The sequence below is a fragment of the Paramisgurnus dabryanus genome, chromosome 4 (genome assembly GCF_030506205.2).
Source record: "Paramisgurnus dabryanus chromosome 4, PD_genome_1.1, whole genome shotgun sequence".
NCBI lineage: Eukaryota > Metazoa > Chordata > Actinopteri > Cypriniformes > Cobitidae > Paramisgurnus > Paramisgurnus dabryanus.
Genome location: NC_133340.1, coordinates 44,115,841 through 44,139,579, shown reverse-complemented (window position 1 = coordinate 44,139,579; position 23,739 = coordinate 44,115,841). Strand labels below are relative to the sequence as shown.

General features: G+C 37.7%; 1 protein-coding gene across 1 annotated transcript in view; it reads left to right on the top strand.

Moving 5' to 3' along the window:
* Window positions 1–23,490, top strand: part of LOC135736009 (multiple PDZ domain protein) — a 53,014-nt gene extending 29,524 nt beyond the window's left edge. The window contains exons 19-42 of the mRNA XM_065254742.1: window positions 4,827–5,025; window positions 6,659–6,784; window positions 6,869–7,108; window positions 7,191–7,368; window positions 7,542–7,640; window positions 7,725–7,790; window positions 7,870–7,938; window positions 9,407–9,563; window positions 9,965–10,173; window positions 11,540–11,631; window positions 12,200–12,245; window positions 12,572–12,652; window positions 12,945–13,316; window positions 16,017–16,100; window positions 16,353–16,588; window positions 16,672–16,819; window positions 16,957–17,028; window positions 17,243–17,291; window positions 17,383–17,426; window positions 19,316–19,426; window positions 19,530–19,634; window positions 19,817–19,911; window positions 22,215–22,338; window positions 22,437–23,490. Of these exons, the coding sequence (XP_065110814.1) occupies window positions 4,827–5,025; window positions 6,659–6,784; window positions 6,869–7,108; window positions 7,191–7,368; window positions 7,542–7,640; window positions 7,725–7,790; window positions 7,870–7,938; window positions 9,407–9,563; window positions 9,965–10,173; window positions 11,540–11,631; window positions 12,200–12,245; window positions 12,572–12,652; window positions 12,945–13,316; window positions 16,017–16,100; window positions 16,353–16,588; window positions 16,672–16,819; window positions 16,957–17,028; window positions 17,243–17,291; window positions 17,383–17,426; window positions 19,316–19,426; window positions 19,530–19,634; window positions 19,817–19,911; window positions 22,215–22,338; window positions 22,437–22,601 (3,167 nt within the window). The 3' untranslated portion in view covers window positions 22,602–23,490. The remainder of the gene's footprint in view (window positions 1–4,826; window positions 5,026–6,658; window positions 6,785–6,868; window positions 7,109–7,190; window positions 7,369–7,541; window positions 7,641–7,724; window positions 7,791–7,869; window positions 7,939–9,406; window positions 9,564–9,964; window positions 10,174–11,539; window positions 11,632–12,199; window positions 12,246–12,571; window positions 12,653–12,944; window positions 13,317–16,016; window positions 16,101–16,352; window positions 16,589–16,671; window positions 16,820–16,956; window positions 17,029–17,242; window positions 17,292–17,382; window positions 17,427–19,315; window positions 19,427–19,529; window positions 19,635–19,816; window positions 19,912–22,214; window positions 22,339–22,436) is intronic.
* Window positions 23,491–23,739: the final 249 nt, after the last annotated feature.

Here is a 23,739-nt window from a genome sequence, read left to right as displayed (position 1 = left end):
GTAAACCTAATGATTTCAGATGAAAAAATGCAAAGTAATCAACAAAAATAATCTATGTTCTTGTCTACTGCAACTGTCCTTCGGTTATTGACAATCATGGGACATTAGAGCACTGAAGGACATGTATGTGATGCTTACAGTGGGCAAACATGGGTCACAACATGTTACAACAAGTTAAAAGAGTCAAAAGAGACCATCCCCATGTCTCTGCGATGTTCTGATGCAGAGAAAAAACTCTTGCAAAAACAGTTGATAAGGTATTCTCATTGGTTGCTAGAGAGTAAATGGACATCCACTAGTGATTATAGTCAAAGCCATGAAAGGAATAATCCATGATGACTCATGGTTTTAGATGTGTTGTTGCAGTAGTTTTAGGCCAAAAAAATGCCATATTCTGTCTCAAAACCAGTAGGTGGCGCAATGACAAAATTCGTGCATGCAACCTCAGGTCATAACTGTGTTACATCTTGCTAGTTTTATGACTATACACTTTAGTTTAGTGAAGAAACAGTTGTATGACCATAGGGTGGCTTGATTTCAAAGGTTTTATTCAATTATAAGGCCAACTAGTGGTGCAAGCATACAATTTTTTTTGTGTAGCCTCAGACTGTGGTCGTACATCAGCGTATCAAATATGGTGAAAAAATCTCTTTGCGTTACGAAGTTATAACCATTTATGTGTAAAAACAGAAAATTTAAAGGTAATTTTTCGTTTTTTGCAATTTTCGGCCATTTCTGATGAAAATTTTAATACAACGCCAATAGAACTTTTTGTTCAGAAGGTAATGCAATATTCTTCCTATGATGTTTTCGAGTCGATCAGAATTACGCTCGCGGAGATATTCGCGCGTGTTTTTTAAGTGCTGTTTTGCTGCGCAGGGCTAACCGTAAGGCGAAATCTGGCATGTTTGGTAAGGTTGGACTCGGCAACTATTCTGGACTTCAGCGAAACAAGTCCCGTGAAAAAACACAGATCAGAACCAAAGTTATAAGCATGCACAACATTCGTATGACCACTAGGTGGTGCTGTGACGAAACTCTGCATGCCCCCTCAGATCCTCACTGGCATCACAACTACCAAGTGTGGCGTCAATAGACATAAGATTGGCGAAGATACACACTAAAACCTGTTTTTTGGGCTCTACGTAAAATTTGTTGACGCGCTATACGAAAACGGAATGATTTATCAAAATTCTTTTAATAACTTTTTGCCCTGAGTGTCTCTAGATGCTACATACCATTTTTCGTGGCAATTGGGCAAAAGCTCTAGGACAAGTTCGCAAAAGTAGGTTTTATGAATAAATCAAAATGGCGGAAAATTTTTCATGACGGAAAATGACGTCATAGGGTCCAATCGAATCGTCTTGAGCCAAGGAATCAGAGGATACAAGAATTTAGTGTCTAGGACTTACGGGTCAGAAGTTATAGGCAAATACATAAGTGCAAATTTGGACTGTTGGTGGCGCTAGCGGGTTAGAGATACAGACTTCAAATTTGCTGTGGAGACTTTTTGGACAGTCCTCTATCAGTGTGCCAAATTTCATAACTTTCCTACGTACGGTTCTATAGGCTGCCATAGACCGCAATGGCGGAGGAAGAAAAAGAAAAAGAAAAAGAAAAAGAAAACTAACAGAAACAATAGGGGTCTTCGCCCATTCTGGGCTTGACCCCTAATAAAAAGAAAACTAACGGATACAATAGGGGTCTTCGCCCCTTCGGGGCTTGACCCCTAAATATCTCTATTAAACATTATCAATTAATTAACTTTTTTACTAAAAGAACAGTACAGACATCTTAAGGTTTGTATTTTATTTCTCGTCCAGTGGTTCATTCAATTTAAATATAAGCAAAAAATTATGAATCATATCTAAAAGAAGTATTAAACTGCAAAGTTTCCATACTTTACTTTAAGTGTCAGATATGCATTGTTCAGCATGGATTGATCAAAGAGATACGTCACAGGCTTGCCTGCTCAAACAGAATCGCCTCGAGTTTGATCATTTTTGGATGCGTTACAAAAATTGCCATGCACACCTCCACGTGAAATGGGGTCTCGCGCACCCAACTCGCACGCCCGCCCACTCCGCGTTGACATAATTTTTGCCACACACAAAACAAAGCTTTACGTTTTCAAGGTTTTTAAAGTATGACTTGTGAGCTACAGTTTGCATTTATTTTATTTGCATGGAAAAGCTCAACTAGTTCATTCATTTAAAGTTCTCTTCCATATTTTTTACTAATGGGTAAACAATTTTTAAGGGCACATTTAGCAAAAAAGAGAATCAACATAAAACATGGTCACATAAAATTCATCCCATAATTGTTTATTGGTGATATCATAGCACATTTTAGGCAATAGTGCTTTTGTGTTAGTATACGACAAGAATGTTTTACATTTCTTACAAATATGCACTTTGGTTTGGTTGAATATGTGTAACTTTTAAGTAATTTTTGTCACACCACAGACAAATGTGTTATTAACCACCCAACCAAATTTAAATGATGAAACAAATGCCAAGTAAATAAAATAAGTTATCAAAATCTTGGAAAAATAGGCAGCATTCCCTGCTCTCAAGAGGTGGTGGCATGTCCACCTGTCGCCACTAAACCACGCCCACTTGCAGGAAAGCTGCCGTTTCTTTTAACTTTAAAATACCACTACAACCTGAATGGATGCTGACCATTGTGTTAGGGGCGGGGCCATGTGCAGTTGCATCTAGCCACCGTTTTAGGCCCACCTGAAAAATGGAAAACTGTTTAATGATCTAACTCATAGTTTACATGCTTCAGCAATACATTTCTAACATTTATGTGTTTAGAAACAATTTTCAAGATTGACTTCACAGGGACTTTGTGCAATGTGCAAAATGTGTGTATACACCCACACCACAACTCCAACTGGCAAAGTCCCAGAAGTGGCTCACATATTAGATCAATGAAGAATACATAAGTCATGCCTTCCCATTAAAACTTCATTTTTCTTTTTGATCAAGTATTTATTTAAATCAGTATTTATCAAATATGAAATAAAGATCTGCACGATTTAATTCATCAACTCCACGCATTAAATTTCAGCATTTTTTTTATTATTGACATAACAGTCAGTTATTTAGAATGTAAGTCAGTTTTCTCTGACAGATGGGACAGAGATTATAACTTATGATGTGCTGTGTGTGTGTCATATTTTTGTCTTTTGTTCTGCAGTTCTTTTGTGATATTTCTTTCCTGTCCCATACTTAACATGGTCAGATCTGCACTGTTGTATCTAGCGCACTATGATTGTACTGTAATTTGACTGTTCATAAATAAAACATTAGCTCTGGCTAAATGAATGTTTACCTGGAAAATAATAAACTTCAGAAAGTACAAAAGCAATGAATCTCAAATTCTTTACGACCATAGTGTTTCTAGTTTCCTCGTCTGGTGCATGTGTCCTAGCATGTTTACTCTCACGTATGCCCATGCTGCCTGCCATTTCCTTTTTGGGTGTGCACCTTATTATTTATAAGCCAGGTGCATATTATGTTTTAACAGAGACTCTCTCTCTCTCTCGGTGCATTATTCACAGCAAGAACAGTTTAGACAGATTTATAACGATGAAAAAAATAGCACAAACCAGTCACTTCACACCCACAATAATGTCAACGACACTGTTTGAAGTTCATTATGTAAAAAATGAGCTCAATGTTACACTCATAAAATGAATTGTTGAAGGCTCACGCTGTGATTTTAATACAACACTGAGTCAAAGCCACCACTTAATATGCCATCAAGGTGAGCGAGGCTTTTAAGACCTTCTCAAACCCAATGACTCTACATGCTGCTACTGACACTTTCATCGTTGATTGGAAATAATTTTCACATTTAATTGGAATAAGAGAGTTTGAGCAGATATGAAGATAGACAAATAGAGTTCATGAGATGAAGATTTTAGATACATGATTAAAGGTTCAGTGTGTAGATTTGTAGTACCATCTAGGGTTGAGACTGGGAATTGCAACCAAGTCCACAGCTCACCCCTCCTTTTCGAAACTCATAAAGAAGCTAACAGGATAAACACTCCATCATTTGAGACAACGTAGTGACAAAACACATGCTGTAATTTGTCCATTAAGGGTTACTGTAGAAACATGGCAGCGTGAAATGGCGACTTCCATGTAAGGGGACCCGCGATGTACAGTATGTAGATAATAGCAACTTATTCTAAGGTAATAAAAACAATACAGTTCATTGTAAGGTATTTATACACTACTGATAATATAGTTATGTATATTATATTGCATTTATGTCAAGAGATCCTGCTTAAAGTTACACAATGCACCTTTAAATTTAAACTGTCGAGCTTGTTCACACAACCACAAACTTGCAAACCAATAACTGCAGCATTTATCCTTGGGGATCCTTAATTTTTTTCCTAACATTTGAAGTTCCTAACACTTCATACACTTTAGAGCAAAAGACTTAAAAGAGTTACATTTTTCAAAGCAGTTAAATTGTACTAGAAAGGTTAACAGTTTTCCCAAAGGTTCTCCCACGGGCAACTTTTGTTATTAATTTGAGATAAACCTCAATATTAAATACTACACCGGGACTATAACTATATACACATTTTACATAGACACATTTTGTCATAATTAGATTTTATTTATAACATTATTTTGCCCAGGAATGAATCTTTTAGAACTTTTAGAAATTTTGCAAAAGTTTAGCAAAGCAAATACACACACACATATATATGCAGATATTGGCATTGAATAGGGCATACTCCACCAGGTGACCATGTACATGTGTGCATGACATGTGTTTGTGTGCATGTGTGCGTGCAGGTATGACAGTGAGTGCTTTAAGGGACGGTTCAGGCATGATAATCCGCTCAGTGGTTCACGGCGGGTCAATCAGCACGGATGGAAGACTGACAGTGGGGGATGGAATAATAGCTATTAATGGAGAATCTACCATCAACCTGACTAATGCACAAGCCAGAGCTATGCTACGAAAACATTCACTTATCGGACTTGATCTCAGGTGTTCACACACACACACACACACACACACACACACATAAAATAACAGTTTAAAGAAACCCTTTCTCATTCTTTATTTATATGTTTCCACTTTTATTATTTAGAATAATAGTAAACTTATCAGAACTATAGTATGGAATAACACAAATTTAAATGGAATAACGTTGTCCCACATAAACCAAAACTTCATCATCTTCAGAAGCCAAAGTTTTATCAAGCAGCTTTTTGAGGTATTGGCTGCTTTTTCTTTAATGTTTGATCCAGTACTCTGCAAAGTTATAGGCCACCATGCCAAAATTAGATTTGTTGTTTTTACAATGTTATAGTGATCATATATAATTGTTTTTCAGTCTCTTTAATAGAATAAATCCAGAAAATACAGGAAATGTGTATATAGTATTAAAAACTGTCAAGAAATGTAAACTGATGTGTCAAGTTTTTAGGGTGAACTCCCCTTCCACTTGAGCAATAGCAGGAAACTGCAGGATCTCTTAAACCTAAATAAATTTAAATCCTAAATTATAATTTTAAAGAAATTAGTCTTTTTAGTCCATTCTGCTCAAAAACACTTAAGATGTGTTTTGTGCCAAGAGAGGTCCCACTAAACACTGATGATGCCTGAAGAAGACATTTAGTCCTGAAAATAATTATTTTTTTTACATATTTCCTGTATTTTCTGTTTGTATCTTAATACAATCGATTGAAAAATAAATATGGATGAACATCAAAACTTTTAAAACAACAAGTCTGGTGGTGGTGGCGGCCTAAGACTTTTGCACAGTACTGTACATTTTAAAAACGATTTTTTATGTATTATATTTTAGTTTTCCAATTAAAGAAGTTAATATTTTGACAAAAACAAAAATATTTTTGTCTACAAAAGTAATTTCAAGCAGTTAAGCATGTTCCCTCAGTTTAAAATATTTTAAAGATCATGATGAGAAACATTTTAGTCAAGTGTTTCTAAACAAAATGGTACTCTAGACGCTTAACTACTACACTAAGTAAGGGGTAATGTATAGACAGCTGGTTGTTATTGCAGAAATAAACCTTGACAGTGTGATCAGGACCAGATGCGAAGCAGAGGGTCTTGTATCAAGGGGATTATTTCGCAATAACAACCAACTGCCTGTATATTATTTTGCTTATTACATGGTTATTAACCTCATAAGTATGCTAAGGAACATAAAATATTGATTTAAAATATTTATTTGCTCATTTTAAACGAATGCAGACCTTTCGCAAGGAAACCCCGTTTAATTAAATTTTTAAGATAAGACAAAATAAGTTCAAATGTCACAAACACACTATTTGGTTTAATCATTTGAAAACATAATGTCATATATGTTATTAAAAGACAAATTTATATTACATTTTTGTGTATTTTTCAACTGTATCTGTCAAAATGATTTGTAGCATCCGGATTACCGTGTGTCAAATTTTGTGAATGGCCAATCAGAATCAAGCATTCCAACGAGCCGTGTAATACACTACAACATAAAACATTATACTGAGCTTATATCACTTTACTTAATTTTGATTTGACCATTGATTTAAATGAACCCAAAATGTCCATATCTTACCCAAAATGAGCTGAAACCACCTCTTCATGATGTGTTTGATTGTTGTATCAGTGTGATGTACATACCTGCCGCCTTCGTGGAAGAGTACAGGGCAAGCTTTGCCCAAACCAAACAGGAAATGGAAACACACAAAACTGCCACTGTCCAGTCCAAACACACTCTGCCCTTTAAAACCCTGTAAGTAAAGCTGAGACTCTTTCTCTATGTGTTTTCTGTCCTGATGGTGTTTCTAATGCACTAACTATACTTTGCTTGTGTTAGTGAATGCATTTCTGAACAGCAGAGTACAGTGGATGGCAAACAGGTGAATGGAAAGAGCGTTGCAGAAGTGAATGAAAGCACAGATAACCAAACTCAAATAAGACAAAAGGAGAAAGGTGAAAGACAGGATGGAAACCAAAAAGTGGGGAGGGTACAAACGAATGGACAGAGAGAAATGAGAGACAAAGATGCAGACGAGATTCAAGAAAAGGATCATAGCTCATGGAGTCGACCTAGAAGGTATCACACATAGAGCAAGAACGTACCACACTTAAATTTATGTTCAGTGACTAATGTATTGTGTGTGTTTAATCTGATCCAGGGTGACGTTATTCAGGGCAGGAGGGACGTGTCTCGGGATCAGCGTGGTTGGGGGGCGTGGCATGGGCAACCGTCTGAGCAATGGAGAAATGAGACGTGGCATCTTTATTAAACACATCGCCGAGGACAGTCCAGCAGCCCGCAGCGGTGTTCTGAAGGAAGGAGATCGCATACTTCAGGTGTGTGTGTGTGATTTGGATGATATATGATAGCTAGTGGTCATCTAGTGGTCATAATACATCAATGCACCTCTTGATAAACTATAAAACTATACTACATTTTTTACAAAATGCACTGAAACAAATACACTGAAAGTCATTGTGGACTCACTCTATGGTATTTGTGGAGGCAGGTTGAAGGTGTAGATGTGAGTGACTTAACTAATGAAGAAGCCGTTGAGGCAATTCGGCGAGCAGGAGACCGAGTACAACTGCTTGTACAGAGTCCACAGGTAACACACCTGCACACACTTAACAATGCTCAATGCACACAGTTTCATAATATACATAAAATATAATTTCCTCTTCATACCCAGCTTTCAATCCCTGTCAACTGTCATGAGGAAGACAATCTGTCAAAATCTAATTCTCAGAGTTATCAGGTGTGCTTTTGCATTTTGTGTGCATGTGTGTCTGCATGGTGATTTACATAGTAATATTAAATATATATCTCATCTTTAGGAACTTGAGGTACCCAATAATCTCTTGCACCTGTCCCCAACCAACCCCTTCAGCCCCGCCCCCTTTAAGGTCTGTAAAGATGTCACAAGTCATAATCTGTATGTATATTTTGTACTGTGCACAATCAATTCATGTTAATGCTAATAATTGATAATTAATTTATTTGAATGTATTTAGCAATAAGATAAAATACAGGTTTTAAATGACAACTGATCAACTTATACAGCAGTAATTCTTAAAGTGTGGTCCGCGGACCAATAGTGGTCCGCCAAACCCCCTGCGTGGTCCGACAAAAGGTGACCTAAACTAGGCAAGTGTTTATACAAAATTGTCACTTATTTAAGTAGCTTTTAAATCCCCTTGCAAACTGTGATAACAGTTCTTGCCATTTTGTTTTAATAATGTAAAAATGGATCTGTGGCTAAACCAAAGAGGAGTCAAAAGAAAAGATCAAGTGTTAACTAAAAGCAGCTAAAATCCACAGATCTATTAGTTTTGTAATGTACTAGTTTTTGTTTCATGTGTAAAATCCCTGTAATTTTAGTGATTTTGGACATTAAGGGGAAAAAAATTTTCAGCATTTTATTGTTACCATAGTTACAACCATAGACTTCATTTACTCACCACCTCAGTTTTAAACTAATGGCTCTTTGGAATGACATTAAGTGGGACCTTGGCTGTTATAATATGTTTAATTGCAGTTTTTTTCACATGTGCAGTTTGTTGTTCATATTAAGCTGCAACTCATTTCACATTTACTTTTTTAAATGAAATAAAATTCATATAATAATTTCTGAACATAGCATTGCATTTGTGTTTAAAAAATTAGTTTTTGACTTGAAACAGTTGCATATTAAACTTTAATTTAGCTTATCCTTCCTTTTTTGTTGTTTTTTGGGGGGCGTGTTACAGTGGGATTCTGTTAGGTGGTCCTCAGAAAAAAATTGGAAGATAAAGTGGTCCTTGGGCTGTTTGAGAAACACTGTTATACAGTAATGTGCAAAAGTAAGCCGATTTGTTGTTTTTGCAATTGTATAGTGCTCATATATAATTATTTCTCAGTCTCTTTATTAGAATACAACCAAAATACAGTAAATGTGAATGAGGTATTAAAAAGCAGTATAAAAGTATAAGCTGAAGTGTATTTAGGGCAAACTCCCCTTCCACTTGAGCAATAGCAGGCAGTTGCAGGATCTCTTGAACCTAAATAAAATTAAATCCTAATTTAATTTTAATCGAATGACTTTAGGACTTCAGTCTCCTCAAAAAAAGCTCAAAATGTGTTTCGTGCCAAGAGAGGTCACACTAAATACTGACTGATGCCTGAAGAAGACATCTAGTCCTGAAAATTTTTTGTTTTTAATTTTGTGTACATATTTCCTGTGTTTTCTGTTGTATCTTAAAAAAGTGAAAAATAAATATGGATGGACCTTAAAACTTTGCTAAAACAACAAAGCTGGTGATGATGGCCTTAGACTTTTGCACAGTACTGTATCTTTACTGAAGAATGTAAAATGTCTTTCTGGTGCTTTTGTAGCGCACTGAAGAGGGAAAATTGGTGAAGTCTCCCGTAATGAAAGTGGCCTCCAGGCATCTCAACACAGAAGCAGATGGAGTGCTGAAGGTTCCAGAGAGACCACCGCTACCAGAGAAAACTTCACATCAGAGCGATTGCGAGCAAAACACTTATTGGAGTATGTGTGTGTGTGTGTGTGTGTGTGTGTGTGTCTGTGTGTGCGCGCGTGTCTGTGTGTGTGTGTGTTTGTGCGCGCGCAGGCATGTGCGTGCATGTGTTTAACAAATATTCATTATGATAAAAATATTTTTTTTGACAAAGCACCATGTCACTATTATAAAACAAAATTATTTTGGGATTACTTTCAAATAGTGTAAGAATTTATAGACTTTATTCTTTATTTTTTAGTTCTTGATGTTTATTATGGTAACTTTACATTGTGTTCAAATCGGATGTTTATTTATTTCTAATCCTATTTCAGCATCTATGGCTAAATTTATGACGAGAACCAATCTATACACAAGTTAGTTCAATTGTGATCCTGGATGTTTATATATGTTGGCATGTGTATGTGAGCAGGCCGTGTGCTGCAGAGGTACGGCAGTCTACCCGGAGAGCTGCACATGTTCGAGCTGGACTGTGGCTCACAGAGCTCTGGGCTCGGCGTGTGTTTGTCAGAAAGCAGAGACAGCGCTCGTGGAAGGATGAGTGTGTTTGTATCAGAGATCAAACCAAACGGAGCTGCAGCCGCAGATGGTCGGATCAGAGTTGGAGATGAACTGTTGGAGGTGAGAACTCTTGCAGCTGCATATTACAGAAACCTCTCATAAGTCTTGAGTACACGAGTTCAATGCTCTAATTGAAATCACCATGGTAACTACAAAGACAAAATAGGATTTTGTGTTAGGATGTTTTTCAAATAAGACCTGTGAACTGTAACTAAACAACATGGCAAATATAGGCACAATGATTATTGTTATATTTGTTGTTTACTGTTTAATTAGAGAGCAAACTCTTTTCCATAATAAACTGATGGATGAAACCAGCTTTGGAAGCATGCATTACTATCCCAGCTAACAGGGAACGTTCCCGTAACTTTGGCTAATGTTCTCTAAAGATTCTCTTAAAGTTATCAAAAAATGCTCTTTAAACCATTAATACAACAATAGACTTAAACTTTCCGAAAAACGTTTTGAATAACGTTCTTATAATCAAACAATAACGTTCCTACAACGTCTAAAAAAACTGGACATTTTAATGTTCCAGGGGCATCATTTATAAAGCGTGCGTACACACAGATTTGATCATAAAGTGTGTGTTCGCAAATATCCATGGCAAAGTCCATAACAACGGTCTTTCACGTGGAAAAGTGCTTTGCACCACGTCAGGGTCTGGGGACTGAGGACGTCTGGGACTTTTTTAAGATGTCAAATAAATCTTTGGTGTCCCCAGAGTACATATGTGAGGTTCTAGCTCAAAATACCATATAGCAAATTATATTATAACATATTAAAATTGCCACTATGTTGGTGTGAGCAAGGATGTGCCGTTTTTGGGTGTGTCCTTTAAAATGCAAATGAGCTGATCTTTGCACTAAATAGCAATGGAGTGGTTGGATAGTGCAGATTCTGACATCACAAGGGAAGCCAAATTTCAATGACCTATTTTTTCACATGTTTGTAGAGAATAGTTTACCAAAACTAAGTTACTGGGTTACTCTTTTACATATTTTCTAGATTGATAGAAGCACTGGGGAGCCAAATATAGCACTTAAACATGAAAAAAGTAAGATTTTCATGACATGTCCCCTTTTATTAGCCCTCGTTTAAAGGCAGAGATCAAAGAAAGGGGTACATGCGTTTTCTATGCGCAGGTTCATTTTATGAATCACACGTACGCATTTTTAATAAATTATCGTAAGATCAAATGTAGGACGGTTTCTACGCAGCATTTTAGAAATGAGGCCCCAGGAATTTAAAAATACTTTAGTGAAATGTTATAGGAACGTTTTTATAACGTAAAATTGTTAGCTGGGATGCAGCTTAGTGCTGCTATGTTCCCAGTCTAGTGCTGCTCTATTTGAAAAGTGTGCAAAATGTAGGTTTCACATTGCTTTTACCAAAGATCTACAGCATATATGTGTATATTTCACAGATAAATGGACAGGTGCTGTATGGACGCAGTCACCAGAATGCTACAGCGATCATCAACGGTGCTCCAGCTAAAGTCAGGGTTCTTCTCACCAGGTGAAACAGTTACACGTGAATCTAGATATTCACATAAGCTGCCATCCGCATTTCTATAGACTCTGTTGAGTATAATGCTCATTTATAAAGCAGAACTGTTTATATTTATAATCTTTCTTTGTAATGCTGCATTGTGCATTGCATCTCACATTATTGCACCATAACACTTTTGACTTACCATGCACATTGTCACATGTGGTGATGTTGATATGCATGCACATTATTGCATATTTTGATGACTTTTTGATCCACTCCCCTTGGGCAAGAGGTGTTAAAACAAGAAAAAAATGCAGCTTCTTCCAACAGGCTGTGAGATTTACAAATGCACTGGCTTAGGGATTGCTTTCAAATTTTAAACTTGATGATTAAATTAATTATTTATTACAGAAGATGTACTTTTAGGCATTTTTATTTTTATTAAATATGTTATTTTAAAATAATTTTAGTCTATTAAATTATGATTTTATTAGTTTATGTACATTGTATGTTAATGTCGTTCTCATGTGTCAACATGTACAGATTGACAATAAAAATACCTTAACTCACCTTACCTTAATTCTTTCATCAGGAATAAAGCAGCTATGAAACAAATGGCAACGGGACCTGAATTGAAGGCAATGGAGACGCACATACACGCATACCAACAAACTTAAAAAGAAAAATGCACAAACCTCCAAAAAACTGTAGAGGACTTTTAACATGATAATTATGTAACTATGCTTGATCAACAAGTCAAATCATTGTCAGGATAAAAGCAAGTTCATTACAATGTATTACAATATATTTGCATATCTGCATGCTTCTGACAAGTTCATTAATAATTTAAGGATTTTCAATTTATGAATCATTTTCAATTTATTTTCATTTAACACATGTCTGAATTACTTGACGTCTGTCCTTTTATAGTCTCTCAAGTGTAACTTATGTTTGGTGTATTTAGATGGCCAGCTGTCCTGTTAATTCTCCGTCTGGTGTTGATACCAGCGTGTCCAAAGAAGGTCATCATTTAATTATATCACAGGTAAAACATAAATGAAGCAAAGCATGAAACATGGCACATGAAGACCCAGCTAAAGTAATATTTTTAAAAGTTTTGCTGTTTTCTACATAAAATAATCCTACATAATGAAAGAACATTCTGTCAAATATAATCTTTATATCTTTAATATTGACTGAGTAAGGCCATGTCAAAAATAAATCAAACTGATCTCTTTATTAAGTTGTAATACTTTAGTCTGGATTTCACAGACAGGGTCACATATATCCCTGCTTCATTCTCCATGGCTCTTCGTTCTCTTTGTGTTTGTCAATAGGATGAAAAGATCACAGAAGAGGATAAACTGAAGTCTAGCTCCTCAGAGAAGCTCAACGTTGGTCTTTCTGCTCCAATCAATGCCACGTCCAATCACAAGCCTTCCTGTCATCCTGCTGGTCACACACCCTCCAGCTGCTGCTCTCCTCTGTCATCTGACAGCCCATCAGTGGATGAGAGCAGATCATGCAGCTGCACAGCCAATCAGAGCTCTTGCGTTGCAGCTCATAGCACTTCCTACCTGGCCCAGTGTTCTTTGAGCTCGGACCCTCTTACATGTCCCATCATACCTGGCTGCATAAATACCATAGATATTTGTAAGGGCCACACGGGGCTTGGCCTCAGCATAGTAGGAGGCTGCAACACAGTGCTGGTGAGTGATAATGAAGAAACAAAATATATGTGAGTGGCTATACAACATGCAACCTGAAGATCATGGGAAACTAAATAGTAGATGCTACTACAATGTTATCAATCGTATTTTAAAGAGATACTCCCTACTTTTTGAAATGTATAGAGAAGGTGCTATAGCCCTCACAGGACAAACACGTCAAAACATTCTCAGTTTGTCAATTTAGGGCTACTGTAAAAACATGACAGTGTGAAATAGCGATTTCTGTACGCAGAAAAACGTGCAGTTCATTATGTAAGGGTTTTTACACCACTAATAAAATAGTTAGTAGTATTACACTCACCTAAAGGATTATTAGGAACACCATACTAAAACTGTATTGAACCCCCTTTCGCCTTCAGAAATGCCTTAATTCTACGTGGCATTGATTCAAGAAGGTGCTGAAAGCATTCTTTAGAAATGTTAGGCCCATATTGATAGGATAAAGATGAAAGATTGATCTTGCAGTTGATGGAGATTTGTGGGACGCACATCCAGGGCATGAAGCTCCCGTTCCACCACATCCCAGAGATGCTCTTTTGGGTTGAGATCTGGTGACTGTGGGGGGCATTTTAGTACAGTGAACTCATTGTCATGTTCAAGAAACCAATTTGAAATGATTTGAGCTTTGTGATATGGTGCATTATCCTGCTGGAAATAGCCATCAGAGGATGGGTACATGGTGGTCATAAAGGAATGAACATGGTCAGAAACAATGCTCAGGTAGGCCGTGGCATTTAAACAATGCCCAATTGACACTAAAGGGCGATTTATAGTCGTGCGTAGGTCCTACGGCGTAGCCGCGACGGCGTAGGTTCCGCGTCGGTTTTCATTTATACTTCTGCGTCGCCGTCCGCGTCGACGTGCAAACACACGCGAAACCGCTGGTTGGCAGTAATCACGCGTGTAACCACAGTAGCAGCAGAAGTCGTCACAGAAGAAGAAGCTAAGCAAGTTAACCCACAAACGAACAAGAAATAGCAACTTGTTGTGTATAATTTGAGAAGAACAGCAATGATGGAAGTAAATAAACAGCGACTTATGTTTCAGTTTGAGTTAAATCACTCCTCAACTTGGCTCATCTTTGTTTTCACCGTCTCAAACGGAAATACCTATGACGCAGTTTTTTTACCTGACGGGAGGGGTTTTGGTGAACCAATCACAGCGCTTACGGTCCGCGTAGAGCCGATGCGCTGTTAGGAATTTTGTGAGGTGCGCGTCAGGCTACGCAGAGCTACGCACAGGCTACGGATAGCCTACGCCGTAGCTACGGCGTAGCACCTACACACGACTATAAATCGCCCTTTAGGGGCCAAGAAAACATTCCCCACACCATTACACCACCACCACCAGCCTGCATAGTGGTAACAAGGCATGATGGATGCATGTTCTCATTGTGTTTACGCCAAATTCTGACTCTACCATCTGAATGTCTCAACAGAAATTGAGACTCATCAGACCAGGCAACATTTTTCTGTCTTCAACTGTCCAATTTTTGTGAGCTTGTGCAAATTGTAGCCTCTTTTTCCTATTTGTAGTGGAGATGAGTGGTACCCGGTGGGGTCTTCTGCTGTTGTAGCCCATCCGCCTCAAGGTTGTGCGTGTTGTGGCATCAGAAATTCTTTGCTGCATACCTCGGTTGTAACGAGTGGTTATTTCAGTCAAAGCTGCTCTACTATCAGTTTGAATCAGTCGGCCCATTCTCTTCTGACCTCTAGCATCAACAAGGCATTTTCACCCACAGGACTGCCACATACTGGATGTTTTTCCCTTTTCATATCATTCTTTGTAAACCCTAGAAATGGTTGTGCGTGAAAATCCCAGTAACTGAGCAGATGTGTGAAATACTCCAACAACCATCCCACGCTCAAAATTGCTTAAATCACCTTTCTTTCCCATTCTGAGATTCAGTTCAGGAGATTGTCTTGACCAGGACCACACCCCTAAATGCATTGAAGCAACTGCTATGTGATTGGTTGATTAGATAATTGCATTAATGAGAAATTGAACAGGTGTTCCTAATAATCCTTTAGGTGAGTGTATATTGCATTTCTGTCCAGAGATCTTTCTAAAAGGTACACAATGCACCTTTCATGTTTAAAACAGACCAGTCTCATGAATTTAGTACCTATAGTCACATAATTTTTTTATTCTTTTTCGTGATACTGTCACGAATTTCTGCGGTTTTTCATGATCATATCACATATTTCTGTTTATGTGTCATTGTCACGTATTTGTAACTCAACTGTTTTGTCCTATTTTCTTACTATTGTCGCTTCGGTTTAGGGTTAGATTTACATAAAATGACATCCTTACCCAAACCTAACTCTAACCCTAACGACAGGCGAAAATATAAAAAATTAAATCAGAAAAAATTGTATAAACCAATAATTAAAGTAACATCCTAACGCAAAAACCAAATCTAACCCTAAACTGAAGCGACAATGGTTTGAACATAGGAAAAAGCAATTGAGTAATCAATACATGACAATGACACATAAATAGAAATTCGTGATACGATCACGAAAAAACGCGGAAATTCGTGACAGTATCACGAAAAATAATAAAAAAATTACATGACTATAGGTACATAATTTTGTGAGATTTGGTAGTCTAAAGTCATGTAAGAAATCAAGATGGAAAAAACAGGCCATATTATTTCTTTTCTTTTCTTTTTCAAAGGGTGTAATAGTGATTCATGAAGTGAATAAGGGTGGCGCAGCACATAGAGATGGTCGGTTGTGGGCAGGTGATCATATACTGGAGGTAAACAGCAGCGTGATTGACAGTCATTTTTATAAAAGAATTTGCATTGAACCAACATGAGTACATTTAACTGCATACAGGAACAATAAAGTATGTTAATGGTTAAAATGATGAAAAGAGGAATCATCAGAGAGGAGGTATAGATTGTGCAGACTGAATAGAGCCAAATTTAATTAAAAACAGAAATGTTTCATATTCAGTTCCAAGGTTCTTTAAATGGCTCTTGAATACAATCATCGTTCTTTCTTCAAGGTAAACGGCATTGATCTGAGAATGGCCACTCACGAAGAGGCCTTGAGCGTCCTGCGATTGAGCCCTCAGCGTGTGCGATTGTGTATATACAGAGATCAGGTCACAGACACACACCAGCACAACCACGCGGCACAAACTCTTCAGAACCACACACCCGAGGACATGTGGGATCTCTTTAGTGTCGACCTGACCTTAAAACCAGGACAGGGTCTGGGGTTTAGCATTGTGGGTAAAAGGTGCGTATAAGTGAAAGATCTGCACCCTATGTCAGATGACTGGTCTGAATTCACACACAGATTTTTTTGTGCACATCTTGCAGAAACGACACAGGGATCTTTGTGTCGGAGATAACAAGGGGAGGGGTGGCGGACCTGGATGGGAGACTGTTGCTAGGTGACCAGATTTTGTCTGTGAATGGGAACGACATCCGAGCGGCATCGCAGGAATATGCCGGCACGCTACTGCAGGTGCGCTCTCGTACACGTGCCTCTTAAGAATAAAGCAATTAATTCAATTTCCTGAAAAAAACATTCCTTTATAATTAATAATGAATGTAATTTGCTTTATAATTGCAAACAGAGTGATTATAGCCTGTGTGTTGTAGAGCTGTAGTGGGTCTTTGCTGTTGGAAGTGGCACGTTTTAAAGCTTTACCACACTACACATATGGAAACCAGGTAAACGCACTACGATACAATATGATGGTTGGGTCATTGTTATAAAGTAACTTTTAAACTTATTATAATTTAAGAATTATTGAAAAAAAACTCGTTATTGATCAATCTCAGACGTGTTAGTTATAACTTGGTTATATATACAATAACAAAAAATATTAATGTTTATTGCATCTTCTGCAATATAGTTTGTTAAATCTGTTGTGTGTTCTGGCAGCTGGGTGAGGCGGACGTACCTCATCTCTCATCGCTTGGCACAAATGACTGTAAGACCGCCTGACTCATCACATCATTCGTTTTATTGAGTTTTATTCATCAGTACAATCAGTCTATCAATGCTTTCATCTTTTTGTACAGCTGCCGATGGAAACGTGGACATCCAAACTGTCACTGTTCAGAAGGTTAGTCTGATTCTTTGTGCATTTAAACCAGGGTTGCCTCCATTTTAATTTGCAAGTATGGAAAGTGGAATTTATAAATTTAAAGGAAAACACCACAATTTTTCCATATTTTACTATGTTCTTACCTCAACTTAGATTAATTAATACATACCTATATTTATTCAATGCATGCACTTAATCTTTGTACAGCGCGTAGTGAATGTGTTAGCATTTAGCCTAGCCCCATTCATCCCTTAGGATCCAAACAGGAATGAATATAGAAGCTACCAAACACTTCCATGTTTTCCCTATTTAAAGACTGTTACACGAGTAAGTATGGTTGCACAAAACAAAACATGGCAATGTTTTAAGCGGATAAAAATGATGGTGGCTTCTAAATTCATCCCTGTTTGGATCCTAAGGAATAAATGGGGCTAGGCTGAATGCTAACACATTCACGACGCGCTGTACAAAGATTAAGTGCACGCATTGAAAAAGATAGTTATGTATTAATTCATCTAAGTTGAGGTAAGAACATAGGAAAATATTGAAAAACTGTGGTGTTTTTCTTTAACATCGTCCAACATAGCACAAGCTACAAAATATGAATAGTTTCAGCAATAATTTTCACCATTTATGCTTGTTTATTAACTGTTAATTATTGTACAATATTAAGTTATTAAATACAATTAAAAACAACCAAAAGAGGCGGCACAGTGGCTCAGGTGGTACCTCACAGCAAGAAGGACTTTGGTTCAAGGCTAGGTCAGGTGGCCGTTCTGTGCGGAGTTTGCATGCTCTCCCTGTGTCAGCGTGGGTTTACTCAGGTTTCCTCCCACATGCCAAAAATGCTAGGTGAATTGCAGTTACCAAATTGCCCCATCCCAGCGTGTGCACTGATCAACTTGTGTATGGATTAACCAGTTCTCGCCATGAATATAGCCATAGATGCTTGAATGCCATAAAAAAGAAAGAAAAATAACAACCAACATAGCTAAGAAAAAATGTTTTAAATTTAACAAACAGCACTGCAGTAAAAAAAAAAAAATTCCAAAGAGCTTTTCTAAATGCACATAATTTTTAAGCATCTTTAAAAAAAATGTTTATTGAAATGTCATTAGAAAAATGTAATTTACTATATTGCAAAGCAATTTGTACCTTACATTTTAAGTAAATAATTTAGTAAGTAAAATAGGTCATAGTGATTTTGCAAAACAAAGTATATGTACCTCAGGCACATATTTTGACCTTTTTGAAGGCTCCTGTCCCAGAGACATATTTTGTTCATTTATTCTGAGAGTGTATGATGTGTGAACACAAATAAAATCTAATAATTTTAATACAAATTTTAATTCTGCTTCCTTAAATTTGAATTAAATTTATGTTTTCTACCAGTGGCGGCTGGTGACCTTTTTTTTGAGGGTACACAATTCGAAGCTCGTCACAACATGTACTTAGCCTGTTTGTTAAAATATGTGTTTGGCGCATCATTCGTCATGTCAAAATACAAGCCTGATGCAAACGCTTCGTAGCGGTTTCTGATAAAAGAGAAACGCTCACGTTTGCCAGATACTCGCTTAATCTCATGTGTGATCAGAGATTAGTGTTAAATTAGTGAAATTTTGTGAACATGAGCTTCTCTTTTGTCATAAACCCTTTCGACGGGTGTGCAGCAGGCACGCATTTTGACAAGACACATGATGCACATGGTTCACATGATGCACCGAACACGTATTTTGAATTAGCACCCCTCGGAAGAAAAGTCACCAGTCGCTACCAGGGACTGAAGTGGAATTTTAAAGACATTCTCAGTTTCGCATAACCCTGCTTCAATCACAGTAACTAGAGGCTTGATGCTTTGGCAACTGTACAAATAATAAAACAGTAAAGTTGGTGTGATTTTGTCCCAGCATGAGTGTGATTCTGTGGAGTTGGGAGTGCGAGACACACAGGGACAAACAACCATTTGCATCTCCAACCTGGACCCTACCACACCTGCAGCACAGTCAGGACTCCTGCAGGTAGATCGAGCGAGAGAGAGAGAGAGAGAGAGAGAGAGAGAGAGAGAGAGCTTCTAACTTTACACCTCTTCTTTCAATGAATCAACTCTGAATTGATTTTCAGCTTGGCGCCATTTTGATCAGCATTAATGGTACATCGACAGAAAATCTCTCAGTCGCTGAAGCGAAATCCCTCCTGAGAAACAGCAGCGGAGCCGTCACACTGCAGGTGTGTTTCTTCATCAAATGATATCAATAATTATATCAACGCAACACACAACTAATGTTCGGTTATTCGACACATCTCACCTGTTATCGACCTTCGCACTATGTGTGTGTGTGTGTGTGTGTGTGTGTGTGCGTGCGTGCGTGCGTGCGTGTGTGTGTGTGTGTGTGTGTGTGTGTGTGAAGATGATGCAGAGTAGCTGTGTGGCCGGAGGAAGCTTCAAAGATCAATCATCCTTATTTTCTTCCTCACCTGGACTCTCGAAAAACAAACCCCATAGGTAATTCACATTCATGTAGTCTATATCTAAGCAATATTAATGTCATACTGCACTGAAGTGGATTTTTGCATGTATTATAGTGTAAATGGTGTTGTTTTGCAATGTATTATTATTAGGTTCTGATGACTTTGATAGGTTCTTTTTGTGAATGTTTAAGTGGTTCTTAGAGGGATATTTTGGCCAAAATCATATTAAACCCACGATTTACTTACCCCCAAGCTGTCCATCATTTTCCAAACGAACACATTTTCAGTTATTTTAGAAAATGTTTTAGATCTTTCAGTTAATCAAATGTAAAGTTACGGGGCCCACTCCTTCAAGTCCCAAAAATGTGCATCCATCCTTCACAAAAGAAATCCAAATGGCTCCAGTATGATAAACAAAGGCCTTCTGAGGGTGGTGTTGTTGTAGAAATATCCAAATGTAAAACTTAATAAACGAAAATATCTAGCTTCCGGTAATGCCACCATTAGTCGTGTCCACATTCAAGATGAGAGCTTACGCAATTTATGGAGGGTTCTGTGTTGCTGCTCTGTGCCCCCGCCCTCCGAATTTGTCATACGTTACTAAGAAAAGTACGTATACTACGCTGATACTCTCTCCTGAATACAGAGGAGTCTAAGATGGCAGCGTTACCGAAAGCTAGTTATTTTTGTTTATAAAGTTTTACATGTGGATATTTCTACAACAAAACGGTGCGAATTACCCTCAGAAGGCCTTTGTTTATCATCGTGGAGCCGTTTGGATTTATTTTGTGAAGGATGGATGCACATTTTTTGGACTTGAAGGACGTGGACCCCGTAATTTTACATTTGATTAAAGGTAGGGTATCACATTTGTAAAAATGCTTACGGTAGCCGCCTAACAATGAAATCACGATCCCACCCTCCAGTCAAATCGCCATCCAAAGTCACGCCTCTTTCAAAACATATGAACTCAAATAAAAAAAATTCACAATAACCAACATAAACAACTGGTTTACATCAGAATTAAAGCACACTTTCGGTTGTGTAGACGTAGTAACTATATCGTTACGCTAATCCGTAAAGGAACACAAATTTCATAAGCAACACAACGTTTCATCAAAGTAGAATATCTGAATCCATCTCAATACAAACATATCGCGTACCTACCTTACCAAAATAAACAGTGCAACGACCCTTTCAGACCCTTTGCCTCCTGCAGCTGTTTGCATCTTGTGGTAAAGCAGTAAAGTTACCGATGTTAATTTGGGTTTTTGCTCTTTGGTGATCCAGGCAGTTTTTGCTGTTGTTGTTATAAAACATGTCTTTAGTTTTGTGGCTCCTGTGCAGGTTATCAATTCAGCAGAAAAGTTTGCCATTCTCACTGTTTACAGACAGGTGAGCGCACATGAACGCGCCAATGAAGTATGGTGTCTGCGTGGACTAGCTGCGCGGTGGGCATTCAAATTACGCTTACGTATGAGGGACAAAAAAGGAAACGTCCGTTCGGACCGAGATCTATAATTGGTTGAAAATTTTTTGGTCCTACGCTTTTCACAGATGACATAAATTTCTACAAATACATTTAAACAACTTAACATAGTGATTGCTATCAGGATGTGAGGAGACTTTTAACCAGCATAACTAAAATAGTTTCAGGATCAAATCTGTTACCCTATCTTTAACTGAAAGATCTTAAACATTTTCTAAAATAACTGAAAATGTGTTCGTCTGAAAAACGATGGACATATGCATTTCGGACAGCTTGGGAGTGAGTAAATCATGGGTTTAATATAATTTTTGGCCGAACTATCCCTTTAATATTGCCTAATGGGCTTTTTTAAATATTTTTTAGGAGAGTGCATGAAGCACATGATGATGATAAGTAATTATATATGTTCCAATTACCATTTATATCATTTAGGGCTGTTACAAACATTCACTGGGCCCCTCTCTCTTTTTTGGGCACAATGAGTGGGCTATAACATAGATATATCCCAGAGGACTGTAATGGTTCCCTGACAATATTCCTGGTTGTCCTGCACTGATAACATTTGGGATTTATGCATCATTACTGGTTTCATCACAATTTTTCCTTCAGTGCACAAAAACAATTTTCAAATGTCTCAGAGTTTGTCTGCAGTCATATAGAAACCATTCGACTGTAAAGTCAGCAAAATCCCACACACTGGAGTCCTGATAAAGACCTGAAAGGGCCCTTCAGGGCACCAGGATTATTTTAAGATCAGTTCCACAGAAGTGCCAAGCTTGCTATTTTATTCACTTTCTCAACTGGACTAAGAAACGAGTCCTGTCTGTCATTATTATATCTCTTGTAAGTTCTCCTCAGTTTCAAACCATCACTCTTGAACGTGGCTCTGCTGGACTCGGCTTCAGTATTGTAGGAGGATTTGGCAGTTCCCACGGCGACTTGCCCATCTATGTCAAGAACGTATTCCCAAAGGTACTGTATAGTGAGAAACCGACACGACTTGACAAACTCAAAAGGGAATTATAAAGTTTTGTGAGTTTACTAAATCTGTTTTATGTTATTTTACACAGGGAGCCGCAGTGGATGACGGGCGTCTGCGTCGGGGCGATCATCTGCTGGCAGTAAATGGGCGAAGTCTAGAGGGTGTCACTCACGCCGAAGCTGTTGAGATCTTGAGACAGACCAGCGGACCAGTTACTCTACAAATACTTTCAAACAGACCACCAACATGCTGATAAACCCACACAGAAGATGTTTCAACGATCCTCACTACTGAGATGACTGTCATAAGCCTCACAAGAACTGATGACCGACTGTCTCCAAACGCGCAGTCTTTTCTGACACTAAATGTAGAATGTAAAGTGGGAGAAGCCAATAGACAATAGTGCTAAACTGTGATCCTCCATTATTGAAACATATACAGTGATGTCCAAAATAACAAGAACACCTCACATATCTGAAAATATTACTTTTCATAATGATGCTTGCTCTGAGCACAATAAATATCAGATGAGATAAATTAAGGAAAATGACCTAAATCACAGAGTGGATAGAAACAGTACGACTCACTTTATCTGATATTTGTTGTGCTCAGAGCAACCATCACGAAAAGAAATCATGTTTTGGAGGCAAAAAGGTCAATAATTTCTGATGTGTTAGGTGTTGTAACTATTTTGGCCACCTATATATATATATACACACATTTATAACACAGGGCTGATGAATGCTTTATTCTGATTGGTTGAGAAATGTTCCACTGCGCATCTTAAATAACCACCAGAGCAATGTTTGTGGTAGCCATGGTATAAGCTGAATAATTGACTCAGATCCATTGAATTATTAGAAAATAATGCACACCACGGTGTAACAGTACTCCGCCTTGCCGCTTTACCACCTTGGATGTGCATTTTTTTTAATAATTCTACGACCTGTTGTCAATCGTTCCTTACATAATATACATATATACACATACATACAAGCAATGATTGCCTGTTTTCACATCTCTACAGAGACTTGTCCCTTAATTCACAATGATTTTTTTTGAAAATATGCAAATTGTTCAGCTCCCCTAGAGTTAAACATTTGATTTTTACCATTTTGGAATCCATTCAGCTGATCTCCGGGTCTGGCTGTACCACTTTTAGCATAGCTTAGCACAATCCATTGAATCTGATTAGACCATTAGCATCCCGCTCAAAAAGAACCAAAGAGTTTCGATATTTTCCTATTTTAAACTTGACTATTCTGTAGTTACATTGTGTACTAAGACCGATGGAAAATTAAAAGCTGCGATTTTCTAGACTGATATGGCAGCCATGTTACGGCAGCAAAGTTCTTGATTATTGATTATACGCCAGAATGAGAGTATAGTTC